Source organism: Ictalurus punctatus, chromosome 9 (assembly GCF_001660625.3).
Source record: "Ictalurus punctatus breed USDA103 chromosome 9, Coco_2.0, whole genome shotgun sequence".
NCBI classification, from domain to species: Eukaryota; Metazoa; Chordata; class Actinopteri; order Siluriformes; family Ictaluridae; genus Ictalurus; species Ictalurus punctatus.
Window position 1 is genome coordinate 30677951 of NC_030424.2, and position 21527 is coordinate 30699477.

The 21527-nt window shown below is 45.4% G+C and overlaps 2 protein-coding genes and 1 long non-coding RNA gene across 4 annotated transcripts in view; 2 read left to right on the top strand and 1 right to left on the bottom strand.

The window, feature by feature from the left end:
* Positions 1-16035, top strand: part of LOC128633558 (CUB and zona pellucida-like domain-containing protein 1) — a 153430-nt gene extending 137395 nt beyond the window's left edge. The window contains exons 6-7 of the mRNA XM_053682537.1: positions 11141-11168; positions 16015-16035. The gene's annotated coding sequence lies outside the window, so the exon portion shown is untranslated. The remainder of the gene's footprint in view (positions 1-11140; positions 11169-16014) is intronic.
* Positions 5763-10769, top strand: LOC128633559 (CUB and zona pellucida-like domain-containing protein 1). The gene is made up of 4 exons (XM_053682538.1): positions 5763-7312; positions 7777-8168; positions 9299-9543; positions 9750-10769. Exons 1-3 carry the CDS (start codon positions 7112-7114, stop codon positions 9540-9542), a joined length of 837 nt encoding a protein of 278 aa, XP_053538513.1. The 5' UTR covers positions 5763-7111; the 3' UTR covers position 9543; positions 9750-10769.
* A 1332-nt stretch (positions 16036-17367) lies between the features above and the next one.
* LOC128633564 (uncharacterized) lies at positions 17368-21527 on the bottom strand. Of its 2 annotated transcripts, none has more exons than XR_008396967.1 (3): positions 21338-21527; positions 19592-19753; positions 17368-18476 (listed from the first exon to the last, which is right to left on the bottom strand). It is a non-coding gene; the product is annotated as an uncharacterized LOC128633564 (long non-coding RNA). The 2 variants fall into 2 exon arrangements; XR_008396966.1 differs by lacking the exon at positions 21338-21527 and adding an exon at positions 20291-20587.

The following is a 21527-nucleotide window of genomic DNA, read 5'->3' on the forward strand; positions in this document are numbered from 1 at the left end:
GTTAGAGGATGTTGCCCCACAGAGGCTCCCTCAACAGGGGTATGGCTGGCCAAAATGGCGGCCATGTAACCCTGATCCTAGAAGGAGCCCACCCTGCTGAGAAATGTTTTTGTAGGAGCTCCAGGACTGTAGCTATTGCGCAGTTTACTGGGTCTACAGTGTAATCCCTGTGGACAGGAATCTCCCAAGGAGTGCCATCTCGCAGGGATATTATCTCTCAGAACCATGTTCGAGCTGGCCAAAAAGGTGCTACTAGCAAACTGTTTTGGCGAACTCTTGCTAGAGCTTGTGGGAGCAGAGCGATGGGGGGAGCAGCATACCGATGTGACTTCAGCCACATGTGTGGACTCCACCCCAAAAGTCTCCCAAGATCCATTTTTATCTTGCTCAGTGATGACTGGATTGACACTACGCATGTTGGGGATAGAAACACCCTCAATGTAGTACAATCCTATAACCCCTAGAAAAGTTGTCCAGTGCACCGGGGAAAGCATACTTTTCTGAGATTTGACCTGAGCCCCAAGATCTTCATGTGGGCGAGAACAACATCTCGATGTTGAACAGCCAGCTCCCTGGATCGTGCTAGAATTAACCAGTCGTCCAGGTAGTTTGGTACACAGATGCCCTGGAGTCCCAATGGAGCCAGAGTGACATCCATGCACTTTGTGAATGTGCGAGGGGATAAAGCTAGCGATATTCCTATGTGGAAATATGCACCTTTTAGATCTATCGCCACAAACCAGTTCTTGAACTGAATCTGTGGCACGATAAGTTTGAGCGTCAGCCTCTGAACCTGTCATGTCCGAAGAGTACGGTTCAGATGACGCAGATCTAAAATTGGTCGCATACTCCCACGTTTTGCGGAACAGGAAATAATGTCTGTAAACCTCCCTCCCTTCGGGAAGGGGGTACATGTTCTATGGCCCCATTGTCCAAAAGGGAACTTACTTCCTGCGCTAACGTCGGGCTCTGGTCTGTGCTGACTGCTGTGGTGAGCACACCTGTGAATGGGGGGGGGGGGGGGGGGGTCGAGCTATAAACTGGACCCGGTAACCCTTTCTACGGTAGACAGAACCCACGGAGACACATTTGGCAGTAGTTTGCACGCTGCCCGATGGTCTTTTGGTGACGTTAACTATTCCGCATTCTATTGGAGGGAAAGCATCAGATTTTCCTTGCCCTGTGACAGCTCGCTGACCAGAGAACACTGAAAACTTGTTGGACTGCCTTGGCTAGGGGAGGCCCTACAGTAGCACTGGGGGCTACCTGCCCTAACAACCTCACGTCCCCAGATACATCCCTCCACGGCCCCTCAGGACTGCTCTTCTTTGCCCGCTTGGCCTTTATGACTATTCTCAGATCAGGCCTAGTAGCAGACCGCGACTGTGGCCGCACGGTTCCCCTGGCTGTCTGCTGTCTGGGTTGGCGGGCTGCCATACTCGCCTTCTGGGACTCCCTCACAATAGCGCTGTCCCAGGCTCCACACGCCCGGGTGAGCTCGAGACAACAGGGAAGGAACTGGCTTTTTTTGAATGCCGCCATATGTCGAGCTCACTCAGCAGGTCTGCTTGGTAGGCCTGCAACCCTGTCATTGTCTGCATTGACCCACAAGCAAGACTACTACTGCATAGGCTTGCCCACCAATGACACGGTGGCCTTACATGGCTTGGATGCAAGCCGGCCCCCGTAATTACCTGCCGTCGGTGGAGAGAGGTAGCTCACAAGCGCCTCCTCCACCTTGAGCATAGCTAAATAGCCATGCCGTTCATTCCCACAATGGCCGAATAATCCAACATCGTGGGGTTATGAATATGGCTTATACGTGGTTTTCCCCCAGAAACCTGAGATTTTGTCATGCACTTCTGGAAAACAGGGGAGTTTCTGCAGTGTGAGGGATTTACTTTCACTGGGTAATCACTTCAAGCAACTCTTTATATGCTGCTCTCAGTTTTTAACACATCCTTCTAACTCCTTGGAGTCAGAGAGGAATTATTACCTTTTGGCTTTCTACAGCGGAAGGAGGAGTCGTGACGCGAGCTCCAAAATCCAGCGGAGAGCCGAACCCGGAAGACTGAGCAAGAGATAGAGCAGCGCTCATCTCCGGCTCCTCTTCCGGATCTGTAAGAGATCCCCCGAACCTGAGATGGCTGGCTGCCTCGGCAGCGGTCGGCCCAGATCCGCGAGGCTCTGAAACCCAACTCGCTTCGGCTTCCGTTTTTTTTCTTGAAGAGCGCGAGTCGCGAGCCGCGCTGCTTAATGTAGGCGTTACCATGCACAGCCTCTCGAGACTGCCATCGCATACTACACCGTTAACACTTCACCCAGAAAGTGTACACTTTTCCCCGTGATGAAACGGGAACAAGCCGTAACACACTTCTCGAATTCATTACTTACCTCTCTTTTACTCTAAAAAGGATAGAAAAGTTAAGAGATTTTGAGAAAATATCGAGTAGGAATGAAGCGTTTTTGTCACACAAACAGACATGCAGTCTCGCTGAAGATAATAAGGCTGATGGCGTGGTTCACAGGTGCCATATATATATCATGCGACGCGCCTAATTGCCACGTCACCTGATCATGGCAGGCCTATAAGTAGAGGTATGATTTTACACAAGCTTCAGATGCCAGTCACGCGCGCAAGGCGTTCCCATAGTGTTATGCTAAACGCAACGACGAAGTTCCCTTTGAAAGGGAACTGAATATTTTCTCACTCTGTTTAAGAATCCACGACGACAGAAAGCTCACTGACAGAAGGTAATGTTTCAGTACCGAATACTGATGTACTGAATCAGCAATCATATGAATATTAAAGGAATTAATTGATTTTGATTTGATCTATTATTAAATGTCAGATTTGATTAGTTTAATTTATTTCATTTGATTTGACTTTTTTTTTTTTTTTACATTAGCCATCGTATAGGGGTACTCATATTTGTGATAGTGTTTAAAACCCTGGTGTGTTTCAGGTGGAGCTCCATGTGGTGGAACTCTGACTCAGTCACAAGGGGAATTTTTCAGCCCCAATTATCCCAATAATTATCCCAATTATGCACACTGCACATGGAGCCTGCTGGCCGGAGAACTGCAGGTGGTTTCGTTAAACTTCACGTTCATCGAGTAAGAAATCACCTTCCTGTTTCTCACCTTCTGATAAATCGTACCTGACTTTTATTTATTTATTTATTTATTTTTTAGATCTTTATTATTTAAGAATATTTGTTTGTGGTTAGTCTGTAAGGCTAGTTTCATTACACTTTCTTCAGTTTGGAGCCATGCTGTGACTTTATCCGCGTGTACAACGGTCCGACTGCTCAGCATTCACTTTTGGGTTCTGTGACTGGAAATCAGAGAGCTACCTTCAACTCCAGCAGCAGATACATGACCGTCGTTTTCTCCACTGACGGCAGCGTGACTCCACAAGGTTTTCGAGCAGAATGGGCTTTCATAGGTAAGTGTTATTTAATCTCATTTCAACTCCATTCATTTTGTTTATGGACAGTTCAGTGAAAAAATGTGATAAAAATAAATGTGATCAAAATCAATCAATAAATAAATAAATAATATGCATTTACCAATGGCCGTGGTAGAAAACACTACCGAACATGCTGTTAAAAGGAAAATAATCAACAATCAAAACAGCCAAAAATGACGAAAAATAGAGCTCTCCCATTGTCAAGTTACGGAGGCCAAGACGGATGCAAGTGCAGAATTTTATTGTGAACAGGGAAAAAATAACGGCTAACATGGCGAGTCAACACAAAACAACAACATTTTTGATTTGGATGTATGCTTTGGGTCATTGTCCTGCTGAAAGGTGAAATTTCTTTTCATCTTCAGCTTACTAGCAGACACCTGAAGGTTTTGCATCTATCTAAAATCGGCCGGTATTTGTAGCTATTCATGATTCCCTCCACCTTGATAAATGCCCTGCTTCTGGCTGAGGAAAAACAGCCGTAATGCATGATGCTGCCACCACCGTGCTTCACCGTAGCTACGGTGCTCTTTTGGTGATGTGCCTTTTGTTTGCACCAAATATACCTTTTGGAATTGGTCTCATCAGGCCATACATACATTTTTGCCACATGGTTTGGTGGATTTAGTTGAGCTTGGATGTTTTGTGAGAAAGCGCTTCCGTCTAGGCACCATATCCCACAGCCCAGACATGTGAAGAATGAGAGATTGTTGTCATGTGCAGAGTGTAATCAGTACTTGTCAGATATTCCTGCAGCTCCTTTAATGTTGCAGTTGGTGTTTTGGCAGCCTCCCTGGTAAGCTTTTGTCTTGTCCTTTTATAAATGTTGGAGGGACGTGCTGGGGTGATGTCACTGTAGTGTTCCATTTTCACCACATGCTGATGATGGCCTTTACGGTGTTCCATGGTATATTTAATGTTTTAGAAATTCTTTTATAACCCCTCTCCTGATCGACACTGTGTATGTTTTGTGAGCTTTTCGTGGACCATGGCTTCAGTAGTGGGTTGTGAAGAAAATCCCTAAAATGTTTCTGATTGTTTTTCATTCAGGTTTTTATCCATCATAATTTCACATTGAGGGTGAAAAAAGTTCTAACATGATTTATCCTGGTTTCATTTGTCTTTCATCATAAAAACTGCCATTGTAACAGGGGTGTGTAGACTTTTAATAGCCATTGTACTTCAGAATCTACTTTATGAAAACAAATATATTTTTTCAAAATGATGTTGTGTAAGGCGTTCTATCTAAATACATACGACAGCACATAAAGTTAACATTTTTAAATGACTTAATAACAAAAAACTAACTCCTACAGCCTGTGTGTGTGTGTGTGTGTGTGTGTGTGTGTGTGTGTGTGTGTGTGTGTAGTCTGGACCGCTGCTTCAACTGTGATTATGTGAATGTATATGATGTTCTGTATGACGTACTGAATCAGCAATCATGTTAATGTTAAAGGAATGAATTCATTTTGAGTTGATATATTATTAAATGTCAGATTTGTTTAGTTTAATTTATTTCATTTGATTTGACTTTTTTTTTTTTTTTAGATTACATTAGCTGCAGGGATCGTTGTGGTTATAACGGTACGCTCTGTTCCTGCACCAGCTCCTGTCAGTCCTATGGAAACTGCTGCAATGATTATTACGGTGAGAACTATTTTTTAAAAATCTAGTTAATGTAAGATATATGTATTTTTTTAGTCCTAAATTAACATTACTATTTATTATGCAATGGAACAATCGGTAAATTAAAAAAAAAAAAAAGATTTTATTTTAACTTTTGTATTCATTTTTTTTCCTCTGCGTTCTTTCCCTTGTTGATAGGATGCAGAGTTATAAACAGATGGAAAGAGCTAGTGACAGTGTGAAATCAGTGGTAGTGTTTACAAAAATGCAGACTCACAGACATGTGATGTTTAATACAAACAGTGTGAACTTTTTGCCATTTTTCATATAGATTATTGTTTCCCCACCAACACCACCACCACCACCACCACCAACACCACCACAACAACAACAACACCAGGTAAAAATGTAGTTCTCAGTAAAACTGCTCTGTCTCCTCCATTATTTCTCTTTATTTGGATCTAGAAATCGTTTCTGTTTCTCCATTCTAGACCTTCTTCCATTCTTTAGTTTCCTATTTACTTAAACATCTCTAACTGAATATTTTCTCACTCTGTTTAAGAATTCACGACGACAGAAAGCTCACTGACAGCAGGTAATGTTCCAGTATCGAATACTGACGTACTGAATCAGCAATCATATTAATATTAAAGAAATGAATTGATTTTGAGTTGATCTGTTATTAAATGTCAGATTTGTTTAGTTTATTTCATTTGATTTGACTTTGGAGTTTGCATGATCTCCCCTCACATTTTTGTAAATATTTGATTATATCTTTTCATGTGGCAACACTGAAGAAATGACACTTTGCTACAATGTAAAGTAGTGAATGTACAGCTTGTGTAACAGTGTAAATTTGCCGTCCCCTCAAAATAACTCACCACACAGCCATTAATGTCTAAACCGCTGGCAACAAAAGTGAGGATACCCCTAAGTCAAAAACAGGATATGAGGGTGTATCTCAACAATGCATCAATGTATCATGAAACTTGATAAGTATCTTCAGTACTATGCCAGCAATGTAATCAACACGTTTTATGTTTGTGCCACCTTGTGATCAAGAACTGTAAAAACTTAATTTTTTTTCCATTATATCATTTGAAAAATTTGTGCAAAATTCATAGGTAATTTTCCTATAATTCACTGGAGTATGCTGATGTGAATGCACACCAAGGTCTGAAATGTAATTTCAATTTTTAATTTGATTTTGAAAAAAAGAAAGTTTTTTGCCACTCCTCTTACAAACTTTGTCCAATCATCACCAAATCTGGCACATCATCTACAGAGTAAGCCTCACAAAACTTATTTAAAAACTTATAAAATGTTGAATATTCCAAATGGTTTGCCCATAATGTGCCAACAAATCTGATAACAAAGCAGCCAAACAGGAAGTGAGGCTGCATCTCAGCAATGACTTTGCTCAGTGACACAAAGTTTGGTACACATCTTAAGGGCCATGACCTGAGGCTAAGCAACAAACTTTATTAAACAAATTTTCACCTACTGGTCAAAAGTAACATTCACATGCTAAAAAATGCTCACGTCTAAGTGCCATTTTCGCAACTCCTTCTCCAAATTATGTCCAATGTTCACCAAATTTGACTCACATCATCTTGAGAGTTGTCTGAATAAAAGTTATCAAAGGAACTTTGATATTCAAAACCATTCTCCCATAGCACTCTTGCAAATTTGTGAAAATACAAATCATACTTGAATCCCTTTGCCTGTGATTCCTTAACCAATAATTGTAGCATGTCTGTAAATATGAGGCTCACTGAGTCTGGGTGCTTGGCCCCCGAAAATGCTGCTTGCAGCTTTATTATTATTATTATTATTATTATTATTATTATTATTATTATTATTATTGTTTTTTTTTTATTGCTAATGAATTTGGGATTTCACTACAAGACATGGCCTGGACTAGTGGGACTCAGCATGGCTATGTAGTGAACACTATAGAGGTTGGTAATGAAATACAAAGAACACAATAACTAGATGCATGTTTAGAGTTTTATGTCAAACGTTGAATGTCCTGCAGCCCGTGTGGATTGCTCCTCTGACTCGATGAACATTGCCATCCGTAAATCCTACCTGGACTCACTGGGCTTCAGCTGGTACGACCTTTATCTTGATGACCATCGCTGCAGAGCTTCAACTGACAACTACTATGTCACCTTCAACTTCCGTCTCCATAGCTGCAGCACCAGGAGAACGGTAACACTACACTTTATACAATATTACATAACATCCAGTGATCCAGTGAAATCCCACAATGCACTGCAGTAGGGTAATGTCATGAACCGCACAATGTACACTCTCGGGTACTGAATTACCCACAATGCAATATCTGGCCAAAAGTTTGTGGATGGTCAGGTGTCCAGAAACATTTGGCCAAATTGTGTACCATCAGTCAAAAAACCCTATTGGAGAGGTTAGTACAGTAAGACAAAAAAAAAAAAAAACACAAGACAAGTATTGGTTGTTGTTTTTTTATTTATTGTTATTTTTAAATAACAAAGTACTGGATGGTGGGTGGGAATTGGAGACCAAATTAACGAGAAAATGAGAAAATAACATTGCAACTCTGGAGGATAAATGTGTTGTCGGTCAAACTTTAGCTAATGGTGCTTAATTTTATATGCACTTATATGTACGTATTTATGTGCACTTCCCCATAGACTGAGAACGGACGTATTATCTACACCAATAATGTGCGAGCAGCTCAGTCAACGTCGGGTGAGATCACCCGAAATGATACAGCTTTCCCGTTGGTTGTGAGATGTGTGATGGAGCGTAATTCTTCAGTCGGGATTCTTTATGAGGCCAAAGAGATTACAAATGCAGCTATCACTGGAACGGGTCGGTTCAACACCACCATGGCCTTTTACCCATCCAGCAGCTTTTACTACCCCATCACCGATTCCCCGTACCGAGTGAACCTCAATCAGCAACTGTACGTGCAGGTGCAGCTAACTCCAGCCGAACCAAGCCTCCACCTGTTCATGGACTCCTGTGTGGCCTCGCCAAACCACAACTACAGCAGCCGCACCTATGACCTTATACGCAATGGGTACAACACACAGACACACACTCACGGACAACTATAACAAGTACACTGACACAAGCAACATTGGTACACATATTCTTGTCCCTGTAAACCAATAGCAATACCTCAATGGATCCACTTTTTAAAGGCAACACAAACAATAGTGTGTAGTTGATTGTCAGGGTTTCAAGATGTGTTACACTTGGCCCAACTATTACCCCCTACCAAGCAGGATGTTAGTGATAAGCTAACATTGTGTCAGGCATAGTGAGTTGTATACAGGAATGGTTTCATTGAAGGTTGAGATAAAGTCAACAAATAGCATCTAACACTAGGATCCTCAGGCTTAAGGAGTTGGAGGAGGTTATGTAACCCCATTATAATGTAACTGAGGTAATAAAGTAATGTAGCTGCATTATAAACTGACCTGTTAGTCCTATATGTGAACTGCAGTTATTCCAGTAAGATGAGTGCCCCACCTGCTATCTCCTACGAGTCAGGAAGTTAGTGATCCCTAGATCCAACTAGGCAGGCATAGTATGTTGGGAAAATGTAGTGGAAGAGATCAGTAATGATTGTAGTTAAGGTTGAGCTGAAGTCTACTGATAGTTCCCAAGTGTAGGCTCCACAGGTGCCTTGAAATTAGAATCAGTATGTCTTATTAGTGATGGTTTTCTATGCTGATACTGGGTTACACGTTAAGTCTTTCAGCTCTTCAGAGAAGTTTCTTTTCACTGCTCAAATACCCCTAGATTGTGTGTCTATGGTCGGGGCACTCACAATAGCAGATCACAACTGTAAACATCAGTGAAACAGTTCAAACACCATCATAGACTTTTACCCCTCCAGCAGGTTTTCCTACACCAGCACTGATTTCCTCTCCTGAGTAAACCTCAATCAGGAACTGTTTACCCTTCAGCTTCTCTGAGAGGTGTTTTTGTTACCCACAATAGATCCTATTCCTTGTTGTACAGGTAGTTGTTCTCTCTTTGGTAGACATCTGTAACCTATAAAGCTGCCTAGGAATGTAAATGAAGTTGTATAAGGTGTCATAATATCCATGAACTCTTTAAGACCAGTGCTTGCTATGTGCTGTCTCTATTTAGACAGTTCATGTAACAATGATGTATTTATTTTTGTCTTTATCATTTCAGCTGTCGGAGAGACAACACGGTAAACATATACAGAAATGGAAATCGTTACTTCGCTCAGTTCAGCTTCAGCGCATTCAAGTTCCTGCGCACACACAACCAGGTGTTCCTCAAGTGTGATGTCATTATCTGCCCTGACAACGACTACAACTCACGATGTCGCCAAGGATGCCTCAATCGCGGGAAACGAAGCACTAGCTCTGATCACCACACTGAGGTTCTTACCCTTGGGCCAATCACACTCTAAGGTCAGAGGACAACTTGTGAATTTTGAGTAGGGACTTTGAAAGACTCTTATTATGCAAAAAGTGTAGAAGACAATCCCGTAATTCTGTTTACTACACAATATAGTGGACAGACATTTTAAGGATGCGATGTATCATAAAATGTGATAAACAGAAAAGCAGGCTTATTGTGTATTCAATATTTTTTAAATTTATTTATTTATTTACAGGTCCAGAGGAGGCTGAGGCCAAGACGGAGGACAAGGAGTGAACTCACACTGACTGATTAATTAATCACTTAAATATAGTTAACACTGAATAAATTTGCTAATAGATTGTTGAGCAATCTCTCTTTCTTAAATACTCACCTGTTGATTTTTGGGGGGAGATTTAAACTGTGTTTTTGACCCAAATTTAGAACCGTCTAATCCCCGTAATCTGAATCAATCTGCTATGTCTAAAACATTTTCTGATTTTATGTGTGAGAACGGTTTTTTGATCCGTGAAGATTCCGTAACCCCTCTCTAAAAAAGTTTTCTTTCTTCTCCCAGGTGCATCGTTCCTATTCGAGGATTGATTATTTTTTATAAACTTATCCCATCGCCTTGGAGATTTAATTCTCTTCTTTTGGCAGACACAGACACTTCCTACTTAAATTTTTGTGCCTGTGGTTGGGTTTTAAAATATCTATATAACCAGCGATAGTTATTGGATAGCCATGATGAGCCGGTGGGAGGGGTTTTTCCGGTGATTGTACTTTTTAATTTTGTTTTCCTTTGTTTGCATAAAAAGAAAAAAAACTGTGAAATAATTTATTACAATGCTGATCTAAAATATAATAATTACAAGACAGCATAGGATGAGGTAAAACTAGAACTAGCTAAAATACAGTAGTGGCAATTGTGAAAGTAGACAAAACATGTCAATGCTTTGAAGGATGTGAATTGGAACAGAATAATGTTATTCAATTGCGAATCTGTTTTTAGAGGATTTAAACCTAACATGGTGAACAAATTATATTATACGATTCAGGCAATTTGACTGGGGTTATCTCATATAGTGTGGCAAGTAATAATCTGGAAAGACCTTTGTAATATCACAGTCTAAAACTGGATTTAAAGAGAAGCAAATCAGTAAATGAATCACATGTAAATGAATCACATGTAAATGAATAAATAAATATGGGAAGAAAAAAAAAACACTGAATAATTTCACTAACCTTCCTCTATTAAAGCATTATCTAAAGGCAAGCTGGTGTGGTGTCATTGGTGTTATGATAAGAAAATAATTATATCTGTTAAAATCTGAAGAACTTGTGTGTATATATATTGTGAGGAATTAGCCCGGGGAAGGGCGGCGTACAGACCCACAGGAGACAGAAGGATGTTTGCAAGCGGTGGTTTATTGTGGCTAGGGTGAGGTGAATGGGTTATAAGTGGATGAGTGCGGGGTTTTGTGGAGGCGTGACGGCCGGCGGAGTCTACTCGTGGCGGAGGCGGGATTCCCGAGGCGGGGCGGGGGTTTTCCCGGGCCGGCGTCCTCCGTGTGTGCGACTCTCACTATCCGGCGGTCTCGTCCGCGCTTGTGCCTCCTGGAGAGAGGGAGAGAGAGAGAGAGAGAGAGAGAGAGAGATTAGCGTGGGGCGTGAGGTTACCGTCGTGATCGGAGATTGCGAATCGCTGCAAACACGCACGGAGTCCGTCTTGACGCTACGATATTCTCTTCCGCTTCCCGGCCGGAAGCGCGCCCTTTTATCCTCCTCCGCCGTCGCCTGAGTGGTGGGACTTCCCCGTTGGATCTGCCAATCGCTGGCCGGAGTCGCGTCAGTCCCGCCCTGCCGCGGCGGTCCTTCCGGCTGGCGGAATGTTCGGCAGGAAGCTGCCCACATCGTGCCGGTGCGGCAGTTGGAGAAGGAGCGTTTTCCCTCTTGTGTGCGCCGGATCTCTGCCCGTCGCGACAGTACCCCCCCCCTCAGCTCCGAGCCTACTGCCGCTCGGTGGTGGGCCCAGAGGGCGTCTCGTCGTGAGAGCCCATCCGCGTTACCATGCTGGGCCCCGCCCGGTGCTTAACCTGAAAGGAGAAGTCTTGTAAGGCGAGGAACCAGCGGGTTACCCGGGCATTGGTGTCCTTCGCCTTGGCCATCCACTGCAGGGGGGCGTGGTCTGTTATGAGGACGAAGTGCCTGCCCGCCAGATAGTATCTCAGCTCCTCGATGGCCCATTTTATTGCTAGTGCCTCCCGCTCGACCGCCGCATACTTCCTCTCGGCCGGGGACAGCTTCCGGCTGATGTAGAGGACTGGGTGTTCTTCCCCGTCGAAGGTCTGGGAGAGGACGGCGCCCAGCCCGGTCTCGGAAGCATCAGTATGTACAGTGTCAAAGTATGTACGGGATGTATCAGTATGTACGGGAGGTCAAAGTCCGGGTTGCGGAGTATCGGCGCGCTGGTGAGGGCCTCTTTTAGGGCCTGGAAGGCCCTTTCTGCATCGGCTGTCCACCTCACCTGGTCTGGCTAGCCCTTCTTTGTAAGGTCTGAGAGGGGAGAGGCTACAGCAGAAAAGTTACGCACGAACCTGCGGTAGTAGCCCGCCAATCCCAAGAAGGCACGTACCTGTTTTTTCGATGTCGGACATGGGTAGTCCTTCACAGCCTCGATCTTTTTTTGTTGGGGCTTCAGCATTCCCCGTCCGATGCGGTATCCCAGGTACTGGGCTTCCGTCAGCCCTAGGTGGCATTTCTTTGGGTTCGCCATCAGGCCGGCCTCCCGGAGGGCTTTCAGGACCTCCCTGAGGTGGAACAGGTGGTCAGCCCAGGTGGAGGAGTGTATGACCATGTCGTCCAGGTAGGCCGCGTCAAACTGTTGGTGGGGTCGCAGGAAGATGTCCATTAGCCGCTGGAACGTGGCGGGCGCCCCGTGCAGCCCAAAGGGGAGAACCCGGTACTGCCAGTGGCCGGTGGCCGTGCTAAAGGCTGTCTTGGGCCTTGCCTCCGGTGCAAGCGCCACTTGCCAATAGCCTTTGGTGAGGTCCAGGGTCGATATGAATCGGGCTCTCCCCAGCCTCTCGATCAGGTCGTCCACTCTGGGGAGGGGGTAGCTGTCAAACTCCGACACCTGGTTCAGCCTCCGGAAGTCATTGCATAGCCTCATGCTTCCATCCGGCTTCGGCACGACGACGATGGGGCTGGACCAGGGGCTGCTGGACTCCTCGATGATGTGGTCCCGCAGCATGCGACTGACTTCCTCCTCGATGGCCTGGCGCCGGGCCTCGGGGACACGGTATGGCCTTTGTCTCACCACTACACCGGGAGGAGTCTTGATTTCATGCTGGACCAGCTGAGTCATTCCCGGGGAAGCCGAAAACACATCTGCAAACTGGTCAATCAGCTCGGTAAGCTCCTGTCTTTGGGTGGGGGTGAGGTCCTCCCCGAAGCCGACCAAGGTACCCTTGCCCCGGTCCGAGTCCTGAGCTGCGAACGCCGACACCACCGGGGTTGGTTCCACCCACTTTTTCAGCAGGTTTACATGATATAGCTTCTCGTCCTTCGGCTTACCGGGCTGCTGTAGGCGGTAGTTGACTGGGCCCCGGCGCTCGAGGACAGTGTATGGACCTTGCCACCGGGCGAGGAACTTGCAGGCGCTGCTGGGCACTAACAGGAGGACCCGGTCCCCCGGCTGGAATTCCCGGGGCTGTGCGGGGCGGTTGTATACCTTCTTCTGCTCCTCCTGCGCCGCCAGCATGTGCTCCCGGACGATGGGGCCCACCCTGTCAATCCTTGCTTGCATGTCCTGCACGTACTCGACGACGGAGCGGAAGGGGGATGGTTGCTCCTCCCAGGCTTCGCGGGCTACATCCAACAATCCCCGCGGCCGCCGCCCGAACAGGAGCTCGAAGGGCGTGAAGCCCGTGGACGCCTGGGGGCACTCCCGAACGGCGAAGAGTACGTAGGGGAGGAGGAGGTCCCAGTTCCTCCCCTCCTCGTCCACCACCCGGCGCAGCATCCGCTTGAGGGTCTGATTGAACCTCTCAACAAGCCCGTCGGTTTGGGGGTGGTAGACGGACGTCCGGAGGTGCTTCACCTGTAACATACGACACAAATCCGCCATTACCTTCGAGACAAAAGGCGTACCTTGGTTGGTCAACACGTCCTTGGGGATCCCCACTCGACTGAAGAGGAGTACCAGCTCCCTGGCGATGTTTTGCGAGGTGGCCTTGCGGAGCGGCACCGCCTCAGGGTACCGAGTGGTGTAGTCGACCAGGACCAGGATGTATTCATGGCCCCGGGCAGACTTGGGTAGGGGCCCCACGAGATCCATGCCCACTCGCTCAAACGGGACGCCGATGATGGGCAGGGGTATCAGGGGCGCCGGCGGGGGCCTCCGCGGGGCCGTGCGTTGGCACTGCGGGCACTGTTGGCAAAAGGCCCGGACCTCTGCGTCCATCCCGGGCCACATGAAGCGGTCCCGCAGTTTCTCCAGGGTATTTCGGGCCCCCAGGTGGCCGCCGAGGGGATGGGTGTGGGCTAGGTGTAATAAGATGGCTGTCTTGGCTCGGGGCACCACCAGTAGGTCCACCTGCTCCCCGCGGCGGCAGGCCCGTTGGTACAGGAGCCCCCCTCGGACGAGGAAGTACGATGTGGGGAGCCTCAGGTCTGGGCTCTGGTCGACCCCCTCTATCACCCGTACCTGGGCCCAGCGGTGCTTCAGCCGGTCGTCCTCCTTCTGCTCCCGGCCGAACTTCCCCTCCCGGTTTACCTGGGGAAAGACAGACAACAGAGGGTTAGTAGTTTGGGGGGTCTTACCTTCTGAGGTGGCCTCTCCGTCGTCCTGGGCCAGGTAGGCCGGCCAGGTTGGGATCCCCTTCCCCCGCCGCCGCGGTCTCCGGGGCTCGGCTCTCGGTACCACCCGGAATCCTGGCCAGTCTCGTCCCAGGAGGAGGGGCACGGGGAGTTCGGGGATGATTCCGACCTGGAGGGGCCAGGTGCCGGCTTCGCTCCGGATCTGGACCTCAGCTGAGGGGACCTCCCGGGTGTCCCCATGGACGCATGTCACGGTAAGCGTCCCGCTTGGGCGGCGCCCCTCAGGCAGGATGGAGGGTTGGGCAAGGGTCACCGTGCTCCCGGTGTCCAGTAGGGCGGTTACCGGTCTCCCTTCGACCCACACCGTCACGGAGGGCGCCTCCGGCGGTTGCTGCTGATGGAGGGCGCAGCCTGCCAGCCATGGTTTTGTAAGCAGCCGGGCGGCTTCCCTCTCCGGCTCTGTAGGCATGGGCTCGTCTCGGGGGTGTTCACAAGTGGGCGCCCTCTGGGGGTTCCTCCAGATGCGGGGCCGGGTCTGGCGGTCGGACCGGGGGCCCTGGGCACCGAGGGGCCGATCGAGGTGCTGCTGCTCCCCGGAGTCGAGCTCCAGGGTGGCCAAGGTTCGCTCCAGGGCAGTCAGGAGTTCCTGGGGCGTAGTTGGGGCGTGGGCCCCCACGGCCTGTCTCTCTGCCCGGGGTAGCGCTCTCAGGAAACGGTCGACCGCCACCTTCTCCGCCACCTCCGAGGCGGTATGCCGATCCGGTCGGAGCCATCGTTTGGTGATCCGGATGAGGGCGTTCATCTGGCAACATGGTCGGGCATCTGATCGATAAACCCAACGATGGAATTCAGTAGCTGCCTGGCCAGGGGTTCGGCCACACCACGCCAGGACTCCCTCCTTCATCGCCAGGTAGTCCGTGGCCTCCTCCGGCTCGAGGGCATAGTAGGCTGTTCGGGCCTCTCCCGTGAGCAGGGGACCAAGGGCACGGGGCCAGTCGTCACAGTCCCACCCCTCCTGGCGGGCGATACTCTCGAAGGTCTCGAAGTACGCCTCGAGGTCCTCTTCGGGGCCAAGGGGGGGTAGTAGGCGGCGGATCTCGCTGGTTGCGTCGGGGAGAGGCATGGAGGCGGCGGGGGTCTCAGTCCTCATGGCGATCAGTGTCTGTGTGGCGACCTGAAGGCTCTCGGCGAGCTGCTGTGTCACGGCGTGCTGCTGGAGGCTGGTCTCCAGCAGGTGTTGCAGGGTATGGTCCATTTTGTGGGGTTCCTTTTTTTTTTTTTTTTTTTTTAATTTTTTATTTTTTTTTTCCTCTCTCTCTCGCGGGTTTATTTATAAATTTTTTTTTTTTTTTTTTTTTTTTTTGTGTGGTAGGCGGGTCTGTACTTTGCCCGCATCCTCCACCAGTTGTGAGGAATTAGCCCGGGGAAGGGCGGCGTACAGACCCACAGGAGACAGAAGGATGTTTGCAAGCGGTGGTTTATTGTGGCTAGGGTGAGGTGAATGGGTTATAAGTGGATGAGTGCGGGGTTTTGTGGAGGCGTGACGGCCGGCGGAGTCTACTCGTGGCGGAGGCGGGATTCCCGAGGCAGGGCGGGGGTTTTCCCGGGCCGGCGTCCTCCGTGTGTGCGACTCTCACTATCCGGCGGTCTCGTCCGCGCTTGTGCCTCCTGGAGAGAGGGAGAGAGAGAGAGAGAGAGAGAGAGAGAGAGAGAGAGAGAGAGAGATTAGCGTGGGGCGTGAGGTTACCGTCGTGATCGGAGATTGCGAATCGCTGCAAACACGCACAGAGTCCGTCTTGACGCTACGATATTCTCTTCCGCTTCCCGGCCGGAAGCGCGCCCTTTTATCCTCCTCCGCCGTCGCCTGAGTGGTGGGACTTCCCCGTTGGATCCGCCAATCGCTGGCCGGAGTCGCGTCAGTCCCGCCCTGCCGCGGCGGTCCTTCCGGCTGGCGGAATGTTCGGCAGGAAGCTGCCCACGTCGTGCCGGTGCGGCAGTTGGAGAAGGAGCGTTTTCCCTCTTGTGTGCGCCGGATCTCTGCCCGTCGCGACAATATATATATATATATATATATATATATATATATATATATATATATATATATATATATATATATATATATATATATATATACACAGTACCTAAAAGAAAGTGATAGTAGCGTAGTAGTTTAAACGTATTGTGCTATACCACCAGATACCACTGGTTATGAGAAGACAGTTCTAGCAATGAAAATCTTATAGCAACACTAGCTGAAATGATAAACACAAGATTCTTTGTTCACAGAGGTTGATAATAAAATGTAAGAAAAATAAACATTCTGTGTAGTAAAAAAACAAGCAGACAGAATGGTGTAATGAGGCGGAGTTACTGTTACTACCCCATTTATTAAATTCCCAGTTCAGCCATGAAACTCTGTCTGAGTGCTGATTGGCTCCCTCAAAGCCATGTAACAGCCTATCAGCCATGCTTCCCACCAGTGTAACCCTTTATAATCCTGACCAACTTACCGCCTAAGGCACGCCTGTGCACGCTACTAAATTCCGTATCCTACCCTCCTCCTCCACAGAACCACTGTCTAGATCTGCTATGAGGAGGGATCCTCCTTCGTAAACATCAGCCTTCTCTTCTTTCTATCTGTCCGTGTCTATCAGAGCAAGTATACCAAACCTATTCCCACTCCATCCCCATCTATAAAAGCTCACAATTTCACTCAGTTGTGATGGCTGAAATACATTTACAGTTACATTTAACATTGCGTAAAATAAAAAATAAACAAGTTAGTTTCTGTTCTCACTCACGATATAGCAGCTATAAGCAGTCGTTTCCTCACCAGCCCTCTCTTTTTACCCTTACAATGTCTCCTTACAGAAAACTTCACCGTAAAAGCGATTACACGCATCTTTAAATGTGGAGTGTTCGTGTGTCCCTGGGAATGAGCTGTTACTGTAGAAATGATGATGCATGAGTTTTCCAGTTGTCTCAATGCATGGTGGTGCTGTCTACATTAAAAACACCCTAACACCACCCAGTCTAGATCATGCCCACATCGCCACTTGAATAGGTGTACACTGGATGCCAAGCAGGACTGTAACAAGGATCTAAATTTAGGTGAGGTCCATAATGCAGAAATGCATCACAGGGGATATATACATCACAGTACCTACTGTGCATTTCAGTAATTTGCAATTTCCGTTATGTTAAACTCCTATTCATAAACTGCCACAACTCCAGAGCATTTCATTTTATTGATTGAAATATTTTGGTTTACAAGACACGTTTACGTTTTTTGGGTTCAGCCTCCAGAAACAGTCCGTTTGACAATATCCTTTTTGTTAGCTTTCATATTTATTTTAAAATGACACAGTAAATCCGCCTCGGACATATTGAACATACATACATCAGTATTCCTGACAGTTCAGTTCCTTTATCTTTCCATGCACTTAGAATATTTTCAAACTGTTCACATTGAACTGATTAAATAGTCGAGCTCGCTCTTACCATGAATAAATCATGTATTTAATACAGCTGAACAGATTTGTTCAGTGCTGTGCATGTTTTATTTACATTAATTGTTCCTTGTTGTACAAACGTGCAAAATGAACATTTTATTCTACTTAAAAATGTACGTAGTTAAAAGGTAAGATGTTATGTACTAATAAAGTTTGCATTTGGAGTGCCTAGATCTTAATTATAACAGATAGATCACAGCTTTTTTTTTGTTCTTTTTTTTTGAGAGTTTAGGATTTCAGCTTTTATTTACATCTATTTACATCTAGACGTATTAAACAACATAAGACATAGAAGCTTTTGTATCAGACCATTCAAATTTTAGGCAAGCAAAAGTATAGAAACATCAAAACTGCTGGTTTCTTCTTCTGTGAAGCTTCTCCAGGTTTTTCCTGCAGCTTCTTTCAGTAGTTGTGTGTTTCGGGGGTTTCTCCCTTCAGTCTCCTCTTCAGGAGGTGAGGTGCTGATCAGTTGGGTGAAGGTCTGGTGATGGACGTGTCCAGTCTAAAACCTTCCACTTTCCCCCTGATGAAGTCCTGTGTTGAGGTGGAAGTGTGTTTTGGATCGTAGTCTTGCTGCACGATGAAGTTCCTCCTGATTCATTCGGATGCATTTCTCTGTAAATCTGCAGATAAAATGTTCCTGTAAACTTCTGAATTCAAGAGAAAACAAGAAAATGATTAGAAAATGAAATGGAAATATTGTGATGTAGTTTAAGAATCTAAGCATCAACAAAATGTAAAAAAAAAAAAAAAAAAAAAAAAGATAAAATTATTAAATGTATGCATATAATAGAGGCATTTATTTAAAAAGATTATTATAGATGTTTATTGATTTTATTAATTTTAATCAAAATATTATTTTGTATCACATTCTTTTTTTAAAGTTCACTCTGAGTTTTATCAGAACTTGGAATTATGGAAAATTGCTGACTGCAGCACTTGTGTATGGGGTTAATGTCATTAGTCAAGCAGAAGAAGTCAAATAGAAAGTAGGAAGTGTGTCTTTTGTCATAATTTGGGTAGAAGAAGTGCAATGTATAATAGGAAGTGCATGAGTGGGTCAGTGTGTATGTGTGTTTAATTATTTTGCATGCTGACAGTTCAGTTCTGCAGAGAAATCTCCTTTATTAAACAGAGCTTTGGTTGTTGATTGTGATTGGTTGAGCCGCATTCGAAGCCATTGTAGACTACCCTTTAAACTCACACCTGTGACCTCATTACATCAGTATTACTGTGCCAAATAAAGTATTTCGAAATGTCAGATTTTGTTGTGAATTTTGATTTACTGCATGGGCTAAGTGTGGATGAATGGTTGAAAGAGATGGACAGGATAGAGGAGGACGAGAAAATAGAAAGGAGGCATGCTGAAATTAATGAGACCTAATTGAAGAGCTGCCTTCTGCATGTTATGCTAATAATACCAATTTGTGAGAAAAAAAAAAACAACTAAGAGCCCATCCCAAAGGTACCCGGATGGTCTAGTATTTCTGGTAGAGTTTCGAAGTATGGATCCGTGGACACTTTTTTCAGCTAATGTTACCCACAGTATCTTGCATGAAGGAGGAGGAGTTTTGTGATGGTTTGCTTCGCCAAATTGAAGGACACAGTTTAGAAAATGAGTACATACATTTAGTACATGGTATAAGTATTCCAACTGAGAAGCAGGGATGATCAAATATGATACTCACTCTTATCAAATATAATATCTTACTCTTTCAATAAAGGCAATTTAAATCAAACTGAAAGGTGCATTAATGCCACTTACTGGACTGGACTGTAACCAAGTTTATACCGCAGCTCTGTTCTCAATTCTGATTGGCTGACAGACGTTCTGAGGTGTGCAATTATTTTTCAGTAAATGCACAGCTGAAGTAGTTCCAGTCAGGCCTTGACTGCATTACAGTTCCGTATCGTTTCTCCAAGTTAACTGAAATAACAGGAAATTTAGTGTTAGGAATTGTGATCTTTGGGTTAGAGAAAGCGAAAATATACAAAAAGACGGCGCCCAGGTTTTTTAAGGACAGAAACCTGACAAATGTCTTGAAATAAAACATCTGAACAATGTCATGGTATAATCGGCTGTGGATCAGGTGGTAGAGCAGGTTCTCTGCTAATCGTAGGGTTGTCAGTTCGATTCCCGGCCCACGTGACTCCACATGTCCTTGGGCAAGACACTGAACCCGAAGTTGCTCCCGATAGCAAGTTAGCACCTTGCATGGCAGCTCTACTACCATTGGTGTGTGTGTGTGTGTGTGAATGGGTGAATGAGAAAAGCGCTTTATAGAACCGCTAAGGTTACAAAAAAGCAGCATATAAGTGCAGACCATTAGCGGAATAATTGACTCTATTAGAAAATAGCACATTACCATATTACGACTTCGGTGTGTGCAATTTTTTCTAATAATTAAACAATTGTCATCAGTTATTCCCTACATAATTCCATACATAATTCCTTTATAATTACCGTGTCTTGCTGCATCTGTGCGCTGATTGGCAACCATTCTGCTAAATGTTGCTGAAGAACTCCATTGTTTTGGGTATGAATGATTATTTGTTATCAATAAATTATTGCATTGTTTGGTTGGTGTGTTTATTTTATGAAACATTGCCAGCTATACATAGTAACTGGTTATATACCCCGTTTATATCCAAATTGGGTTATTTTTAACCCAATGGCTGGGTAAATATAGGAAAGAACACATTTTGGGCTAAACTAAATTTATACTCTTTAATGTACTAATAAGTTGGTGTTTTTTTGTTTTTTTTTTTTGGGGGGGGGGGGGGGGGGGGGGGGTTCGACACAGACAAGAGAAGGATTAAAAACAAGATCAGGAGCAGATATCTTATTGAATAATTACTTAATGGTTTTTATTAAGCACACACATTCACAACGTCCCTGCTGTCCTACACTCTAAAAAAACACGGGGTTAAAAACATCCCAAAGTGGGGTATTTTTAGCCCAACAGTTGGGTAATTATAGGACAGAACACATTTTGGGTTAAACTAACCCATCAAGTTGGGTTGTTAATTTTAACCCAGCAAATAAGGTGTTTTTTTTTTGTTTGTTTTTTTGTTTTTTGTTTTTTTACAAAAACGCTGCGTTAATTTTATTTCATAAATGGTTTCATATGTTGAATATGTAAAATATACCACATTATAAACAAATACGTCAACACGGTCTCTCCTTTATTTATACACAAGGGGTTCCTAAATGTATTGCTAGAACTGCTGCAGTGGTGTTTATATACAGACTTTTAAGTAAATGACTCATAAATAAGTCATATATTTAAGACAAAAACGTCAGATTTTGATCAAAGGTGTTACGAAACAGAGGGATAGACAGGAAGTAAGTGCAGGAGCACTGTCTTTATTAATAAATCAATTAAACAAACAAGCAAACACGGGAACGCGGCCTATACGGAGTTAGCAAGAAAACATGAGACTAGAGTCGAGGCAGGAAACAGGACATGAAAACAAAGACCGCTTAGCATGCTAAACTTAGACATTACACCGTTAAGGCTGATGCGTCTCACAACGGTATCTCAGCTTCAAACAATATCGCGCCACGTGCGCATAGACCCGAGGGGTTTAAATACCCAACATAATTAATCTAAACCAAAGACACCTGGGTTAAATCAAGGACATCCTCAAACAGAAACTAGAACTCGGGCAGAAAGCGAATGAAAACAGAACAAAGTCAT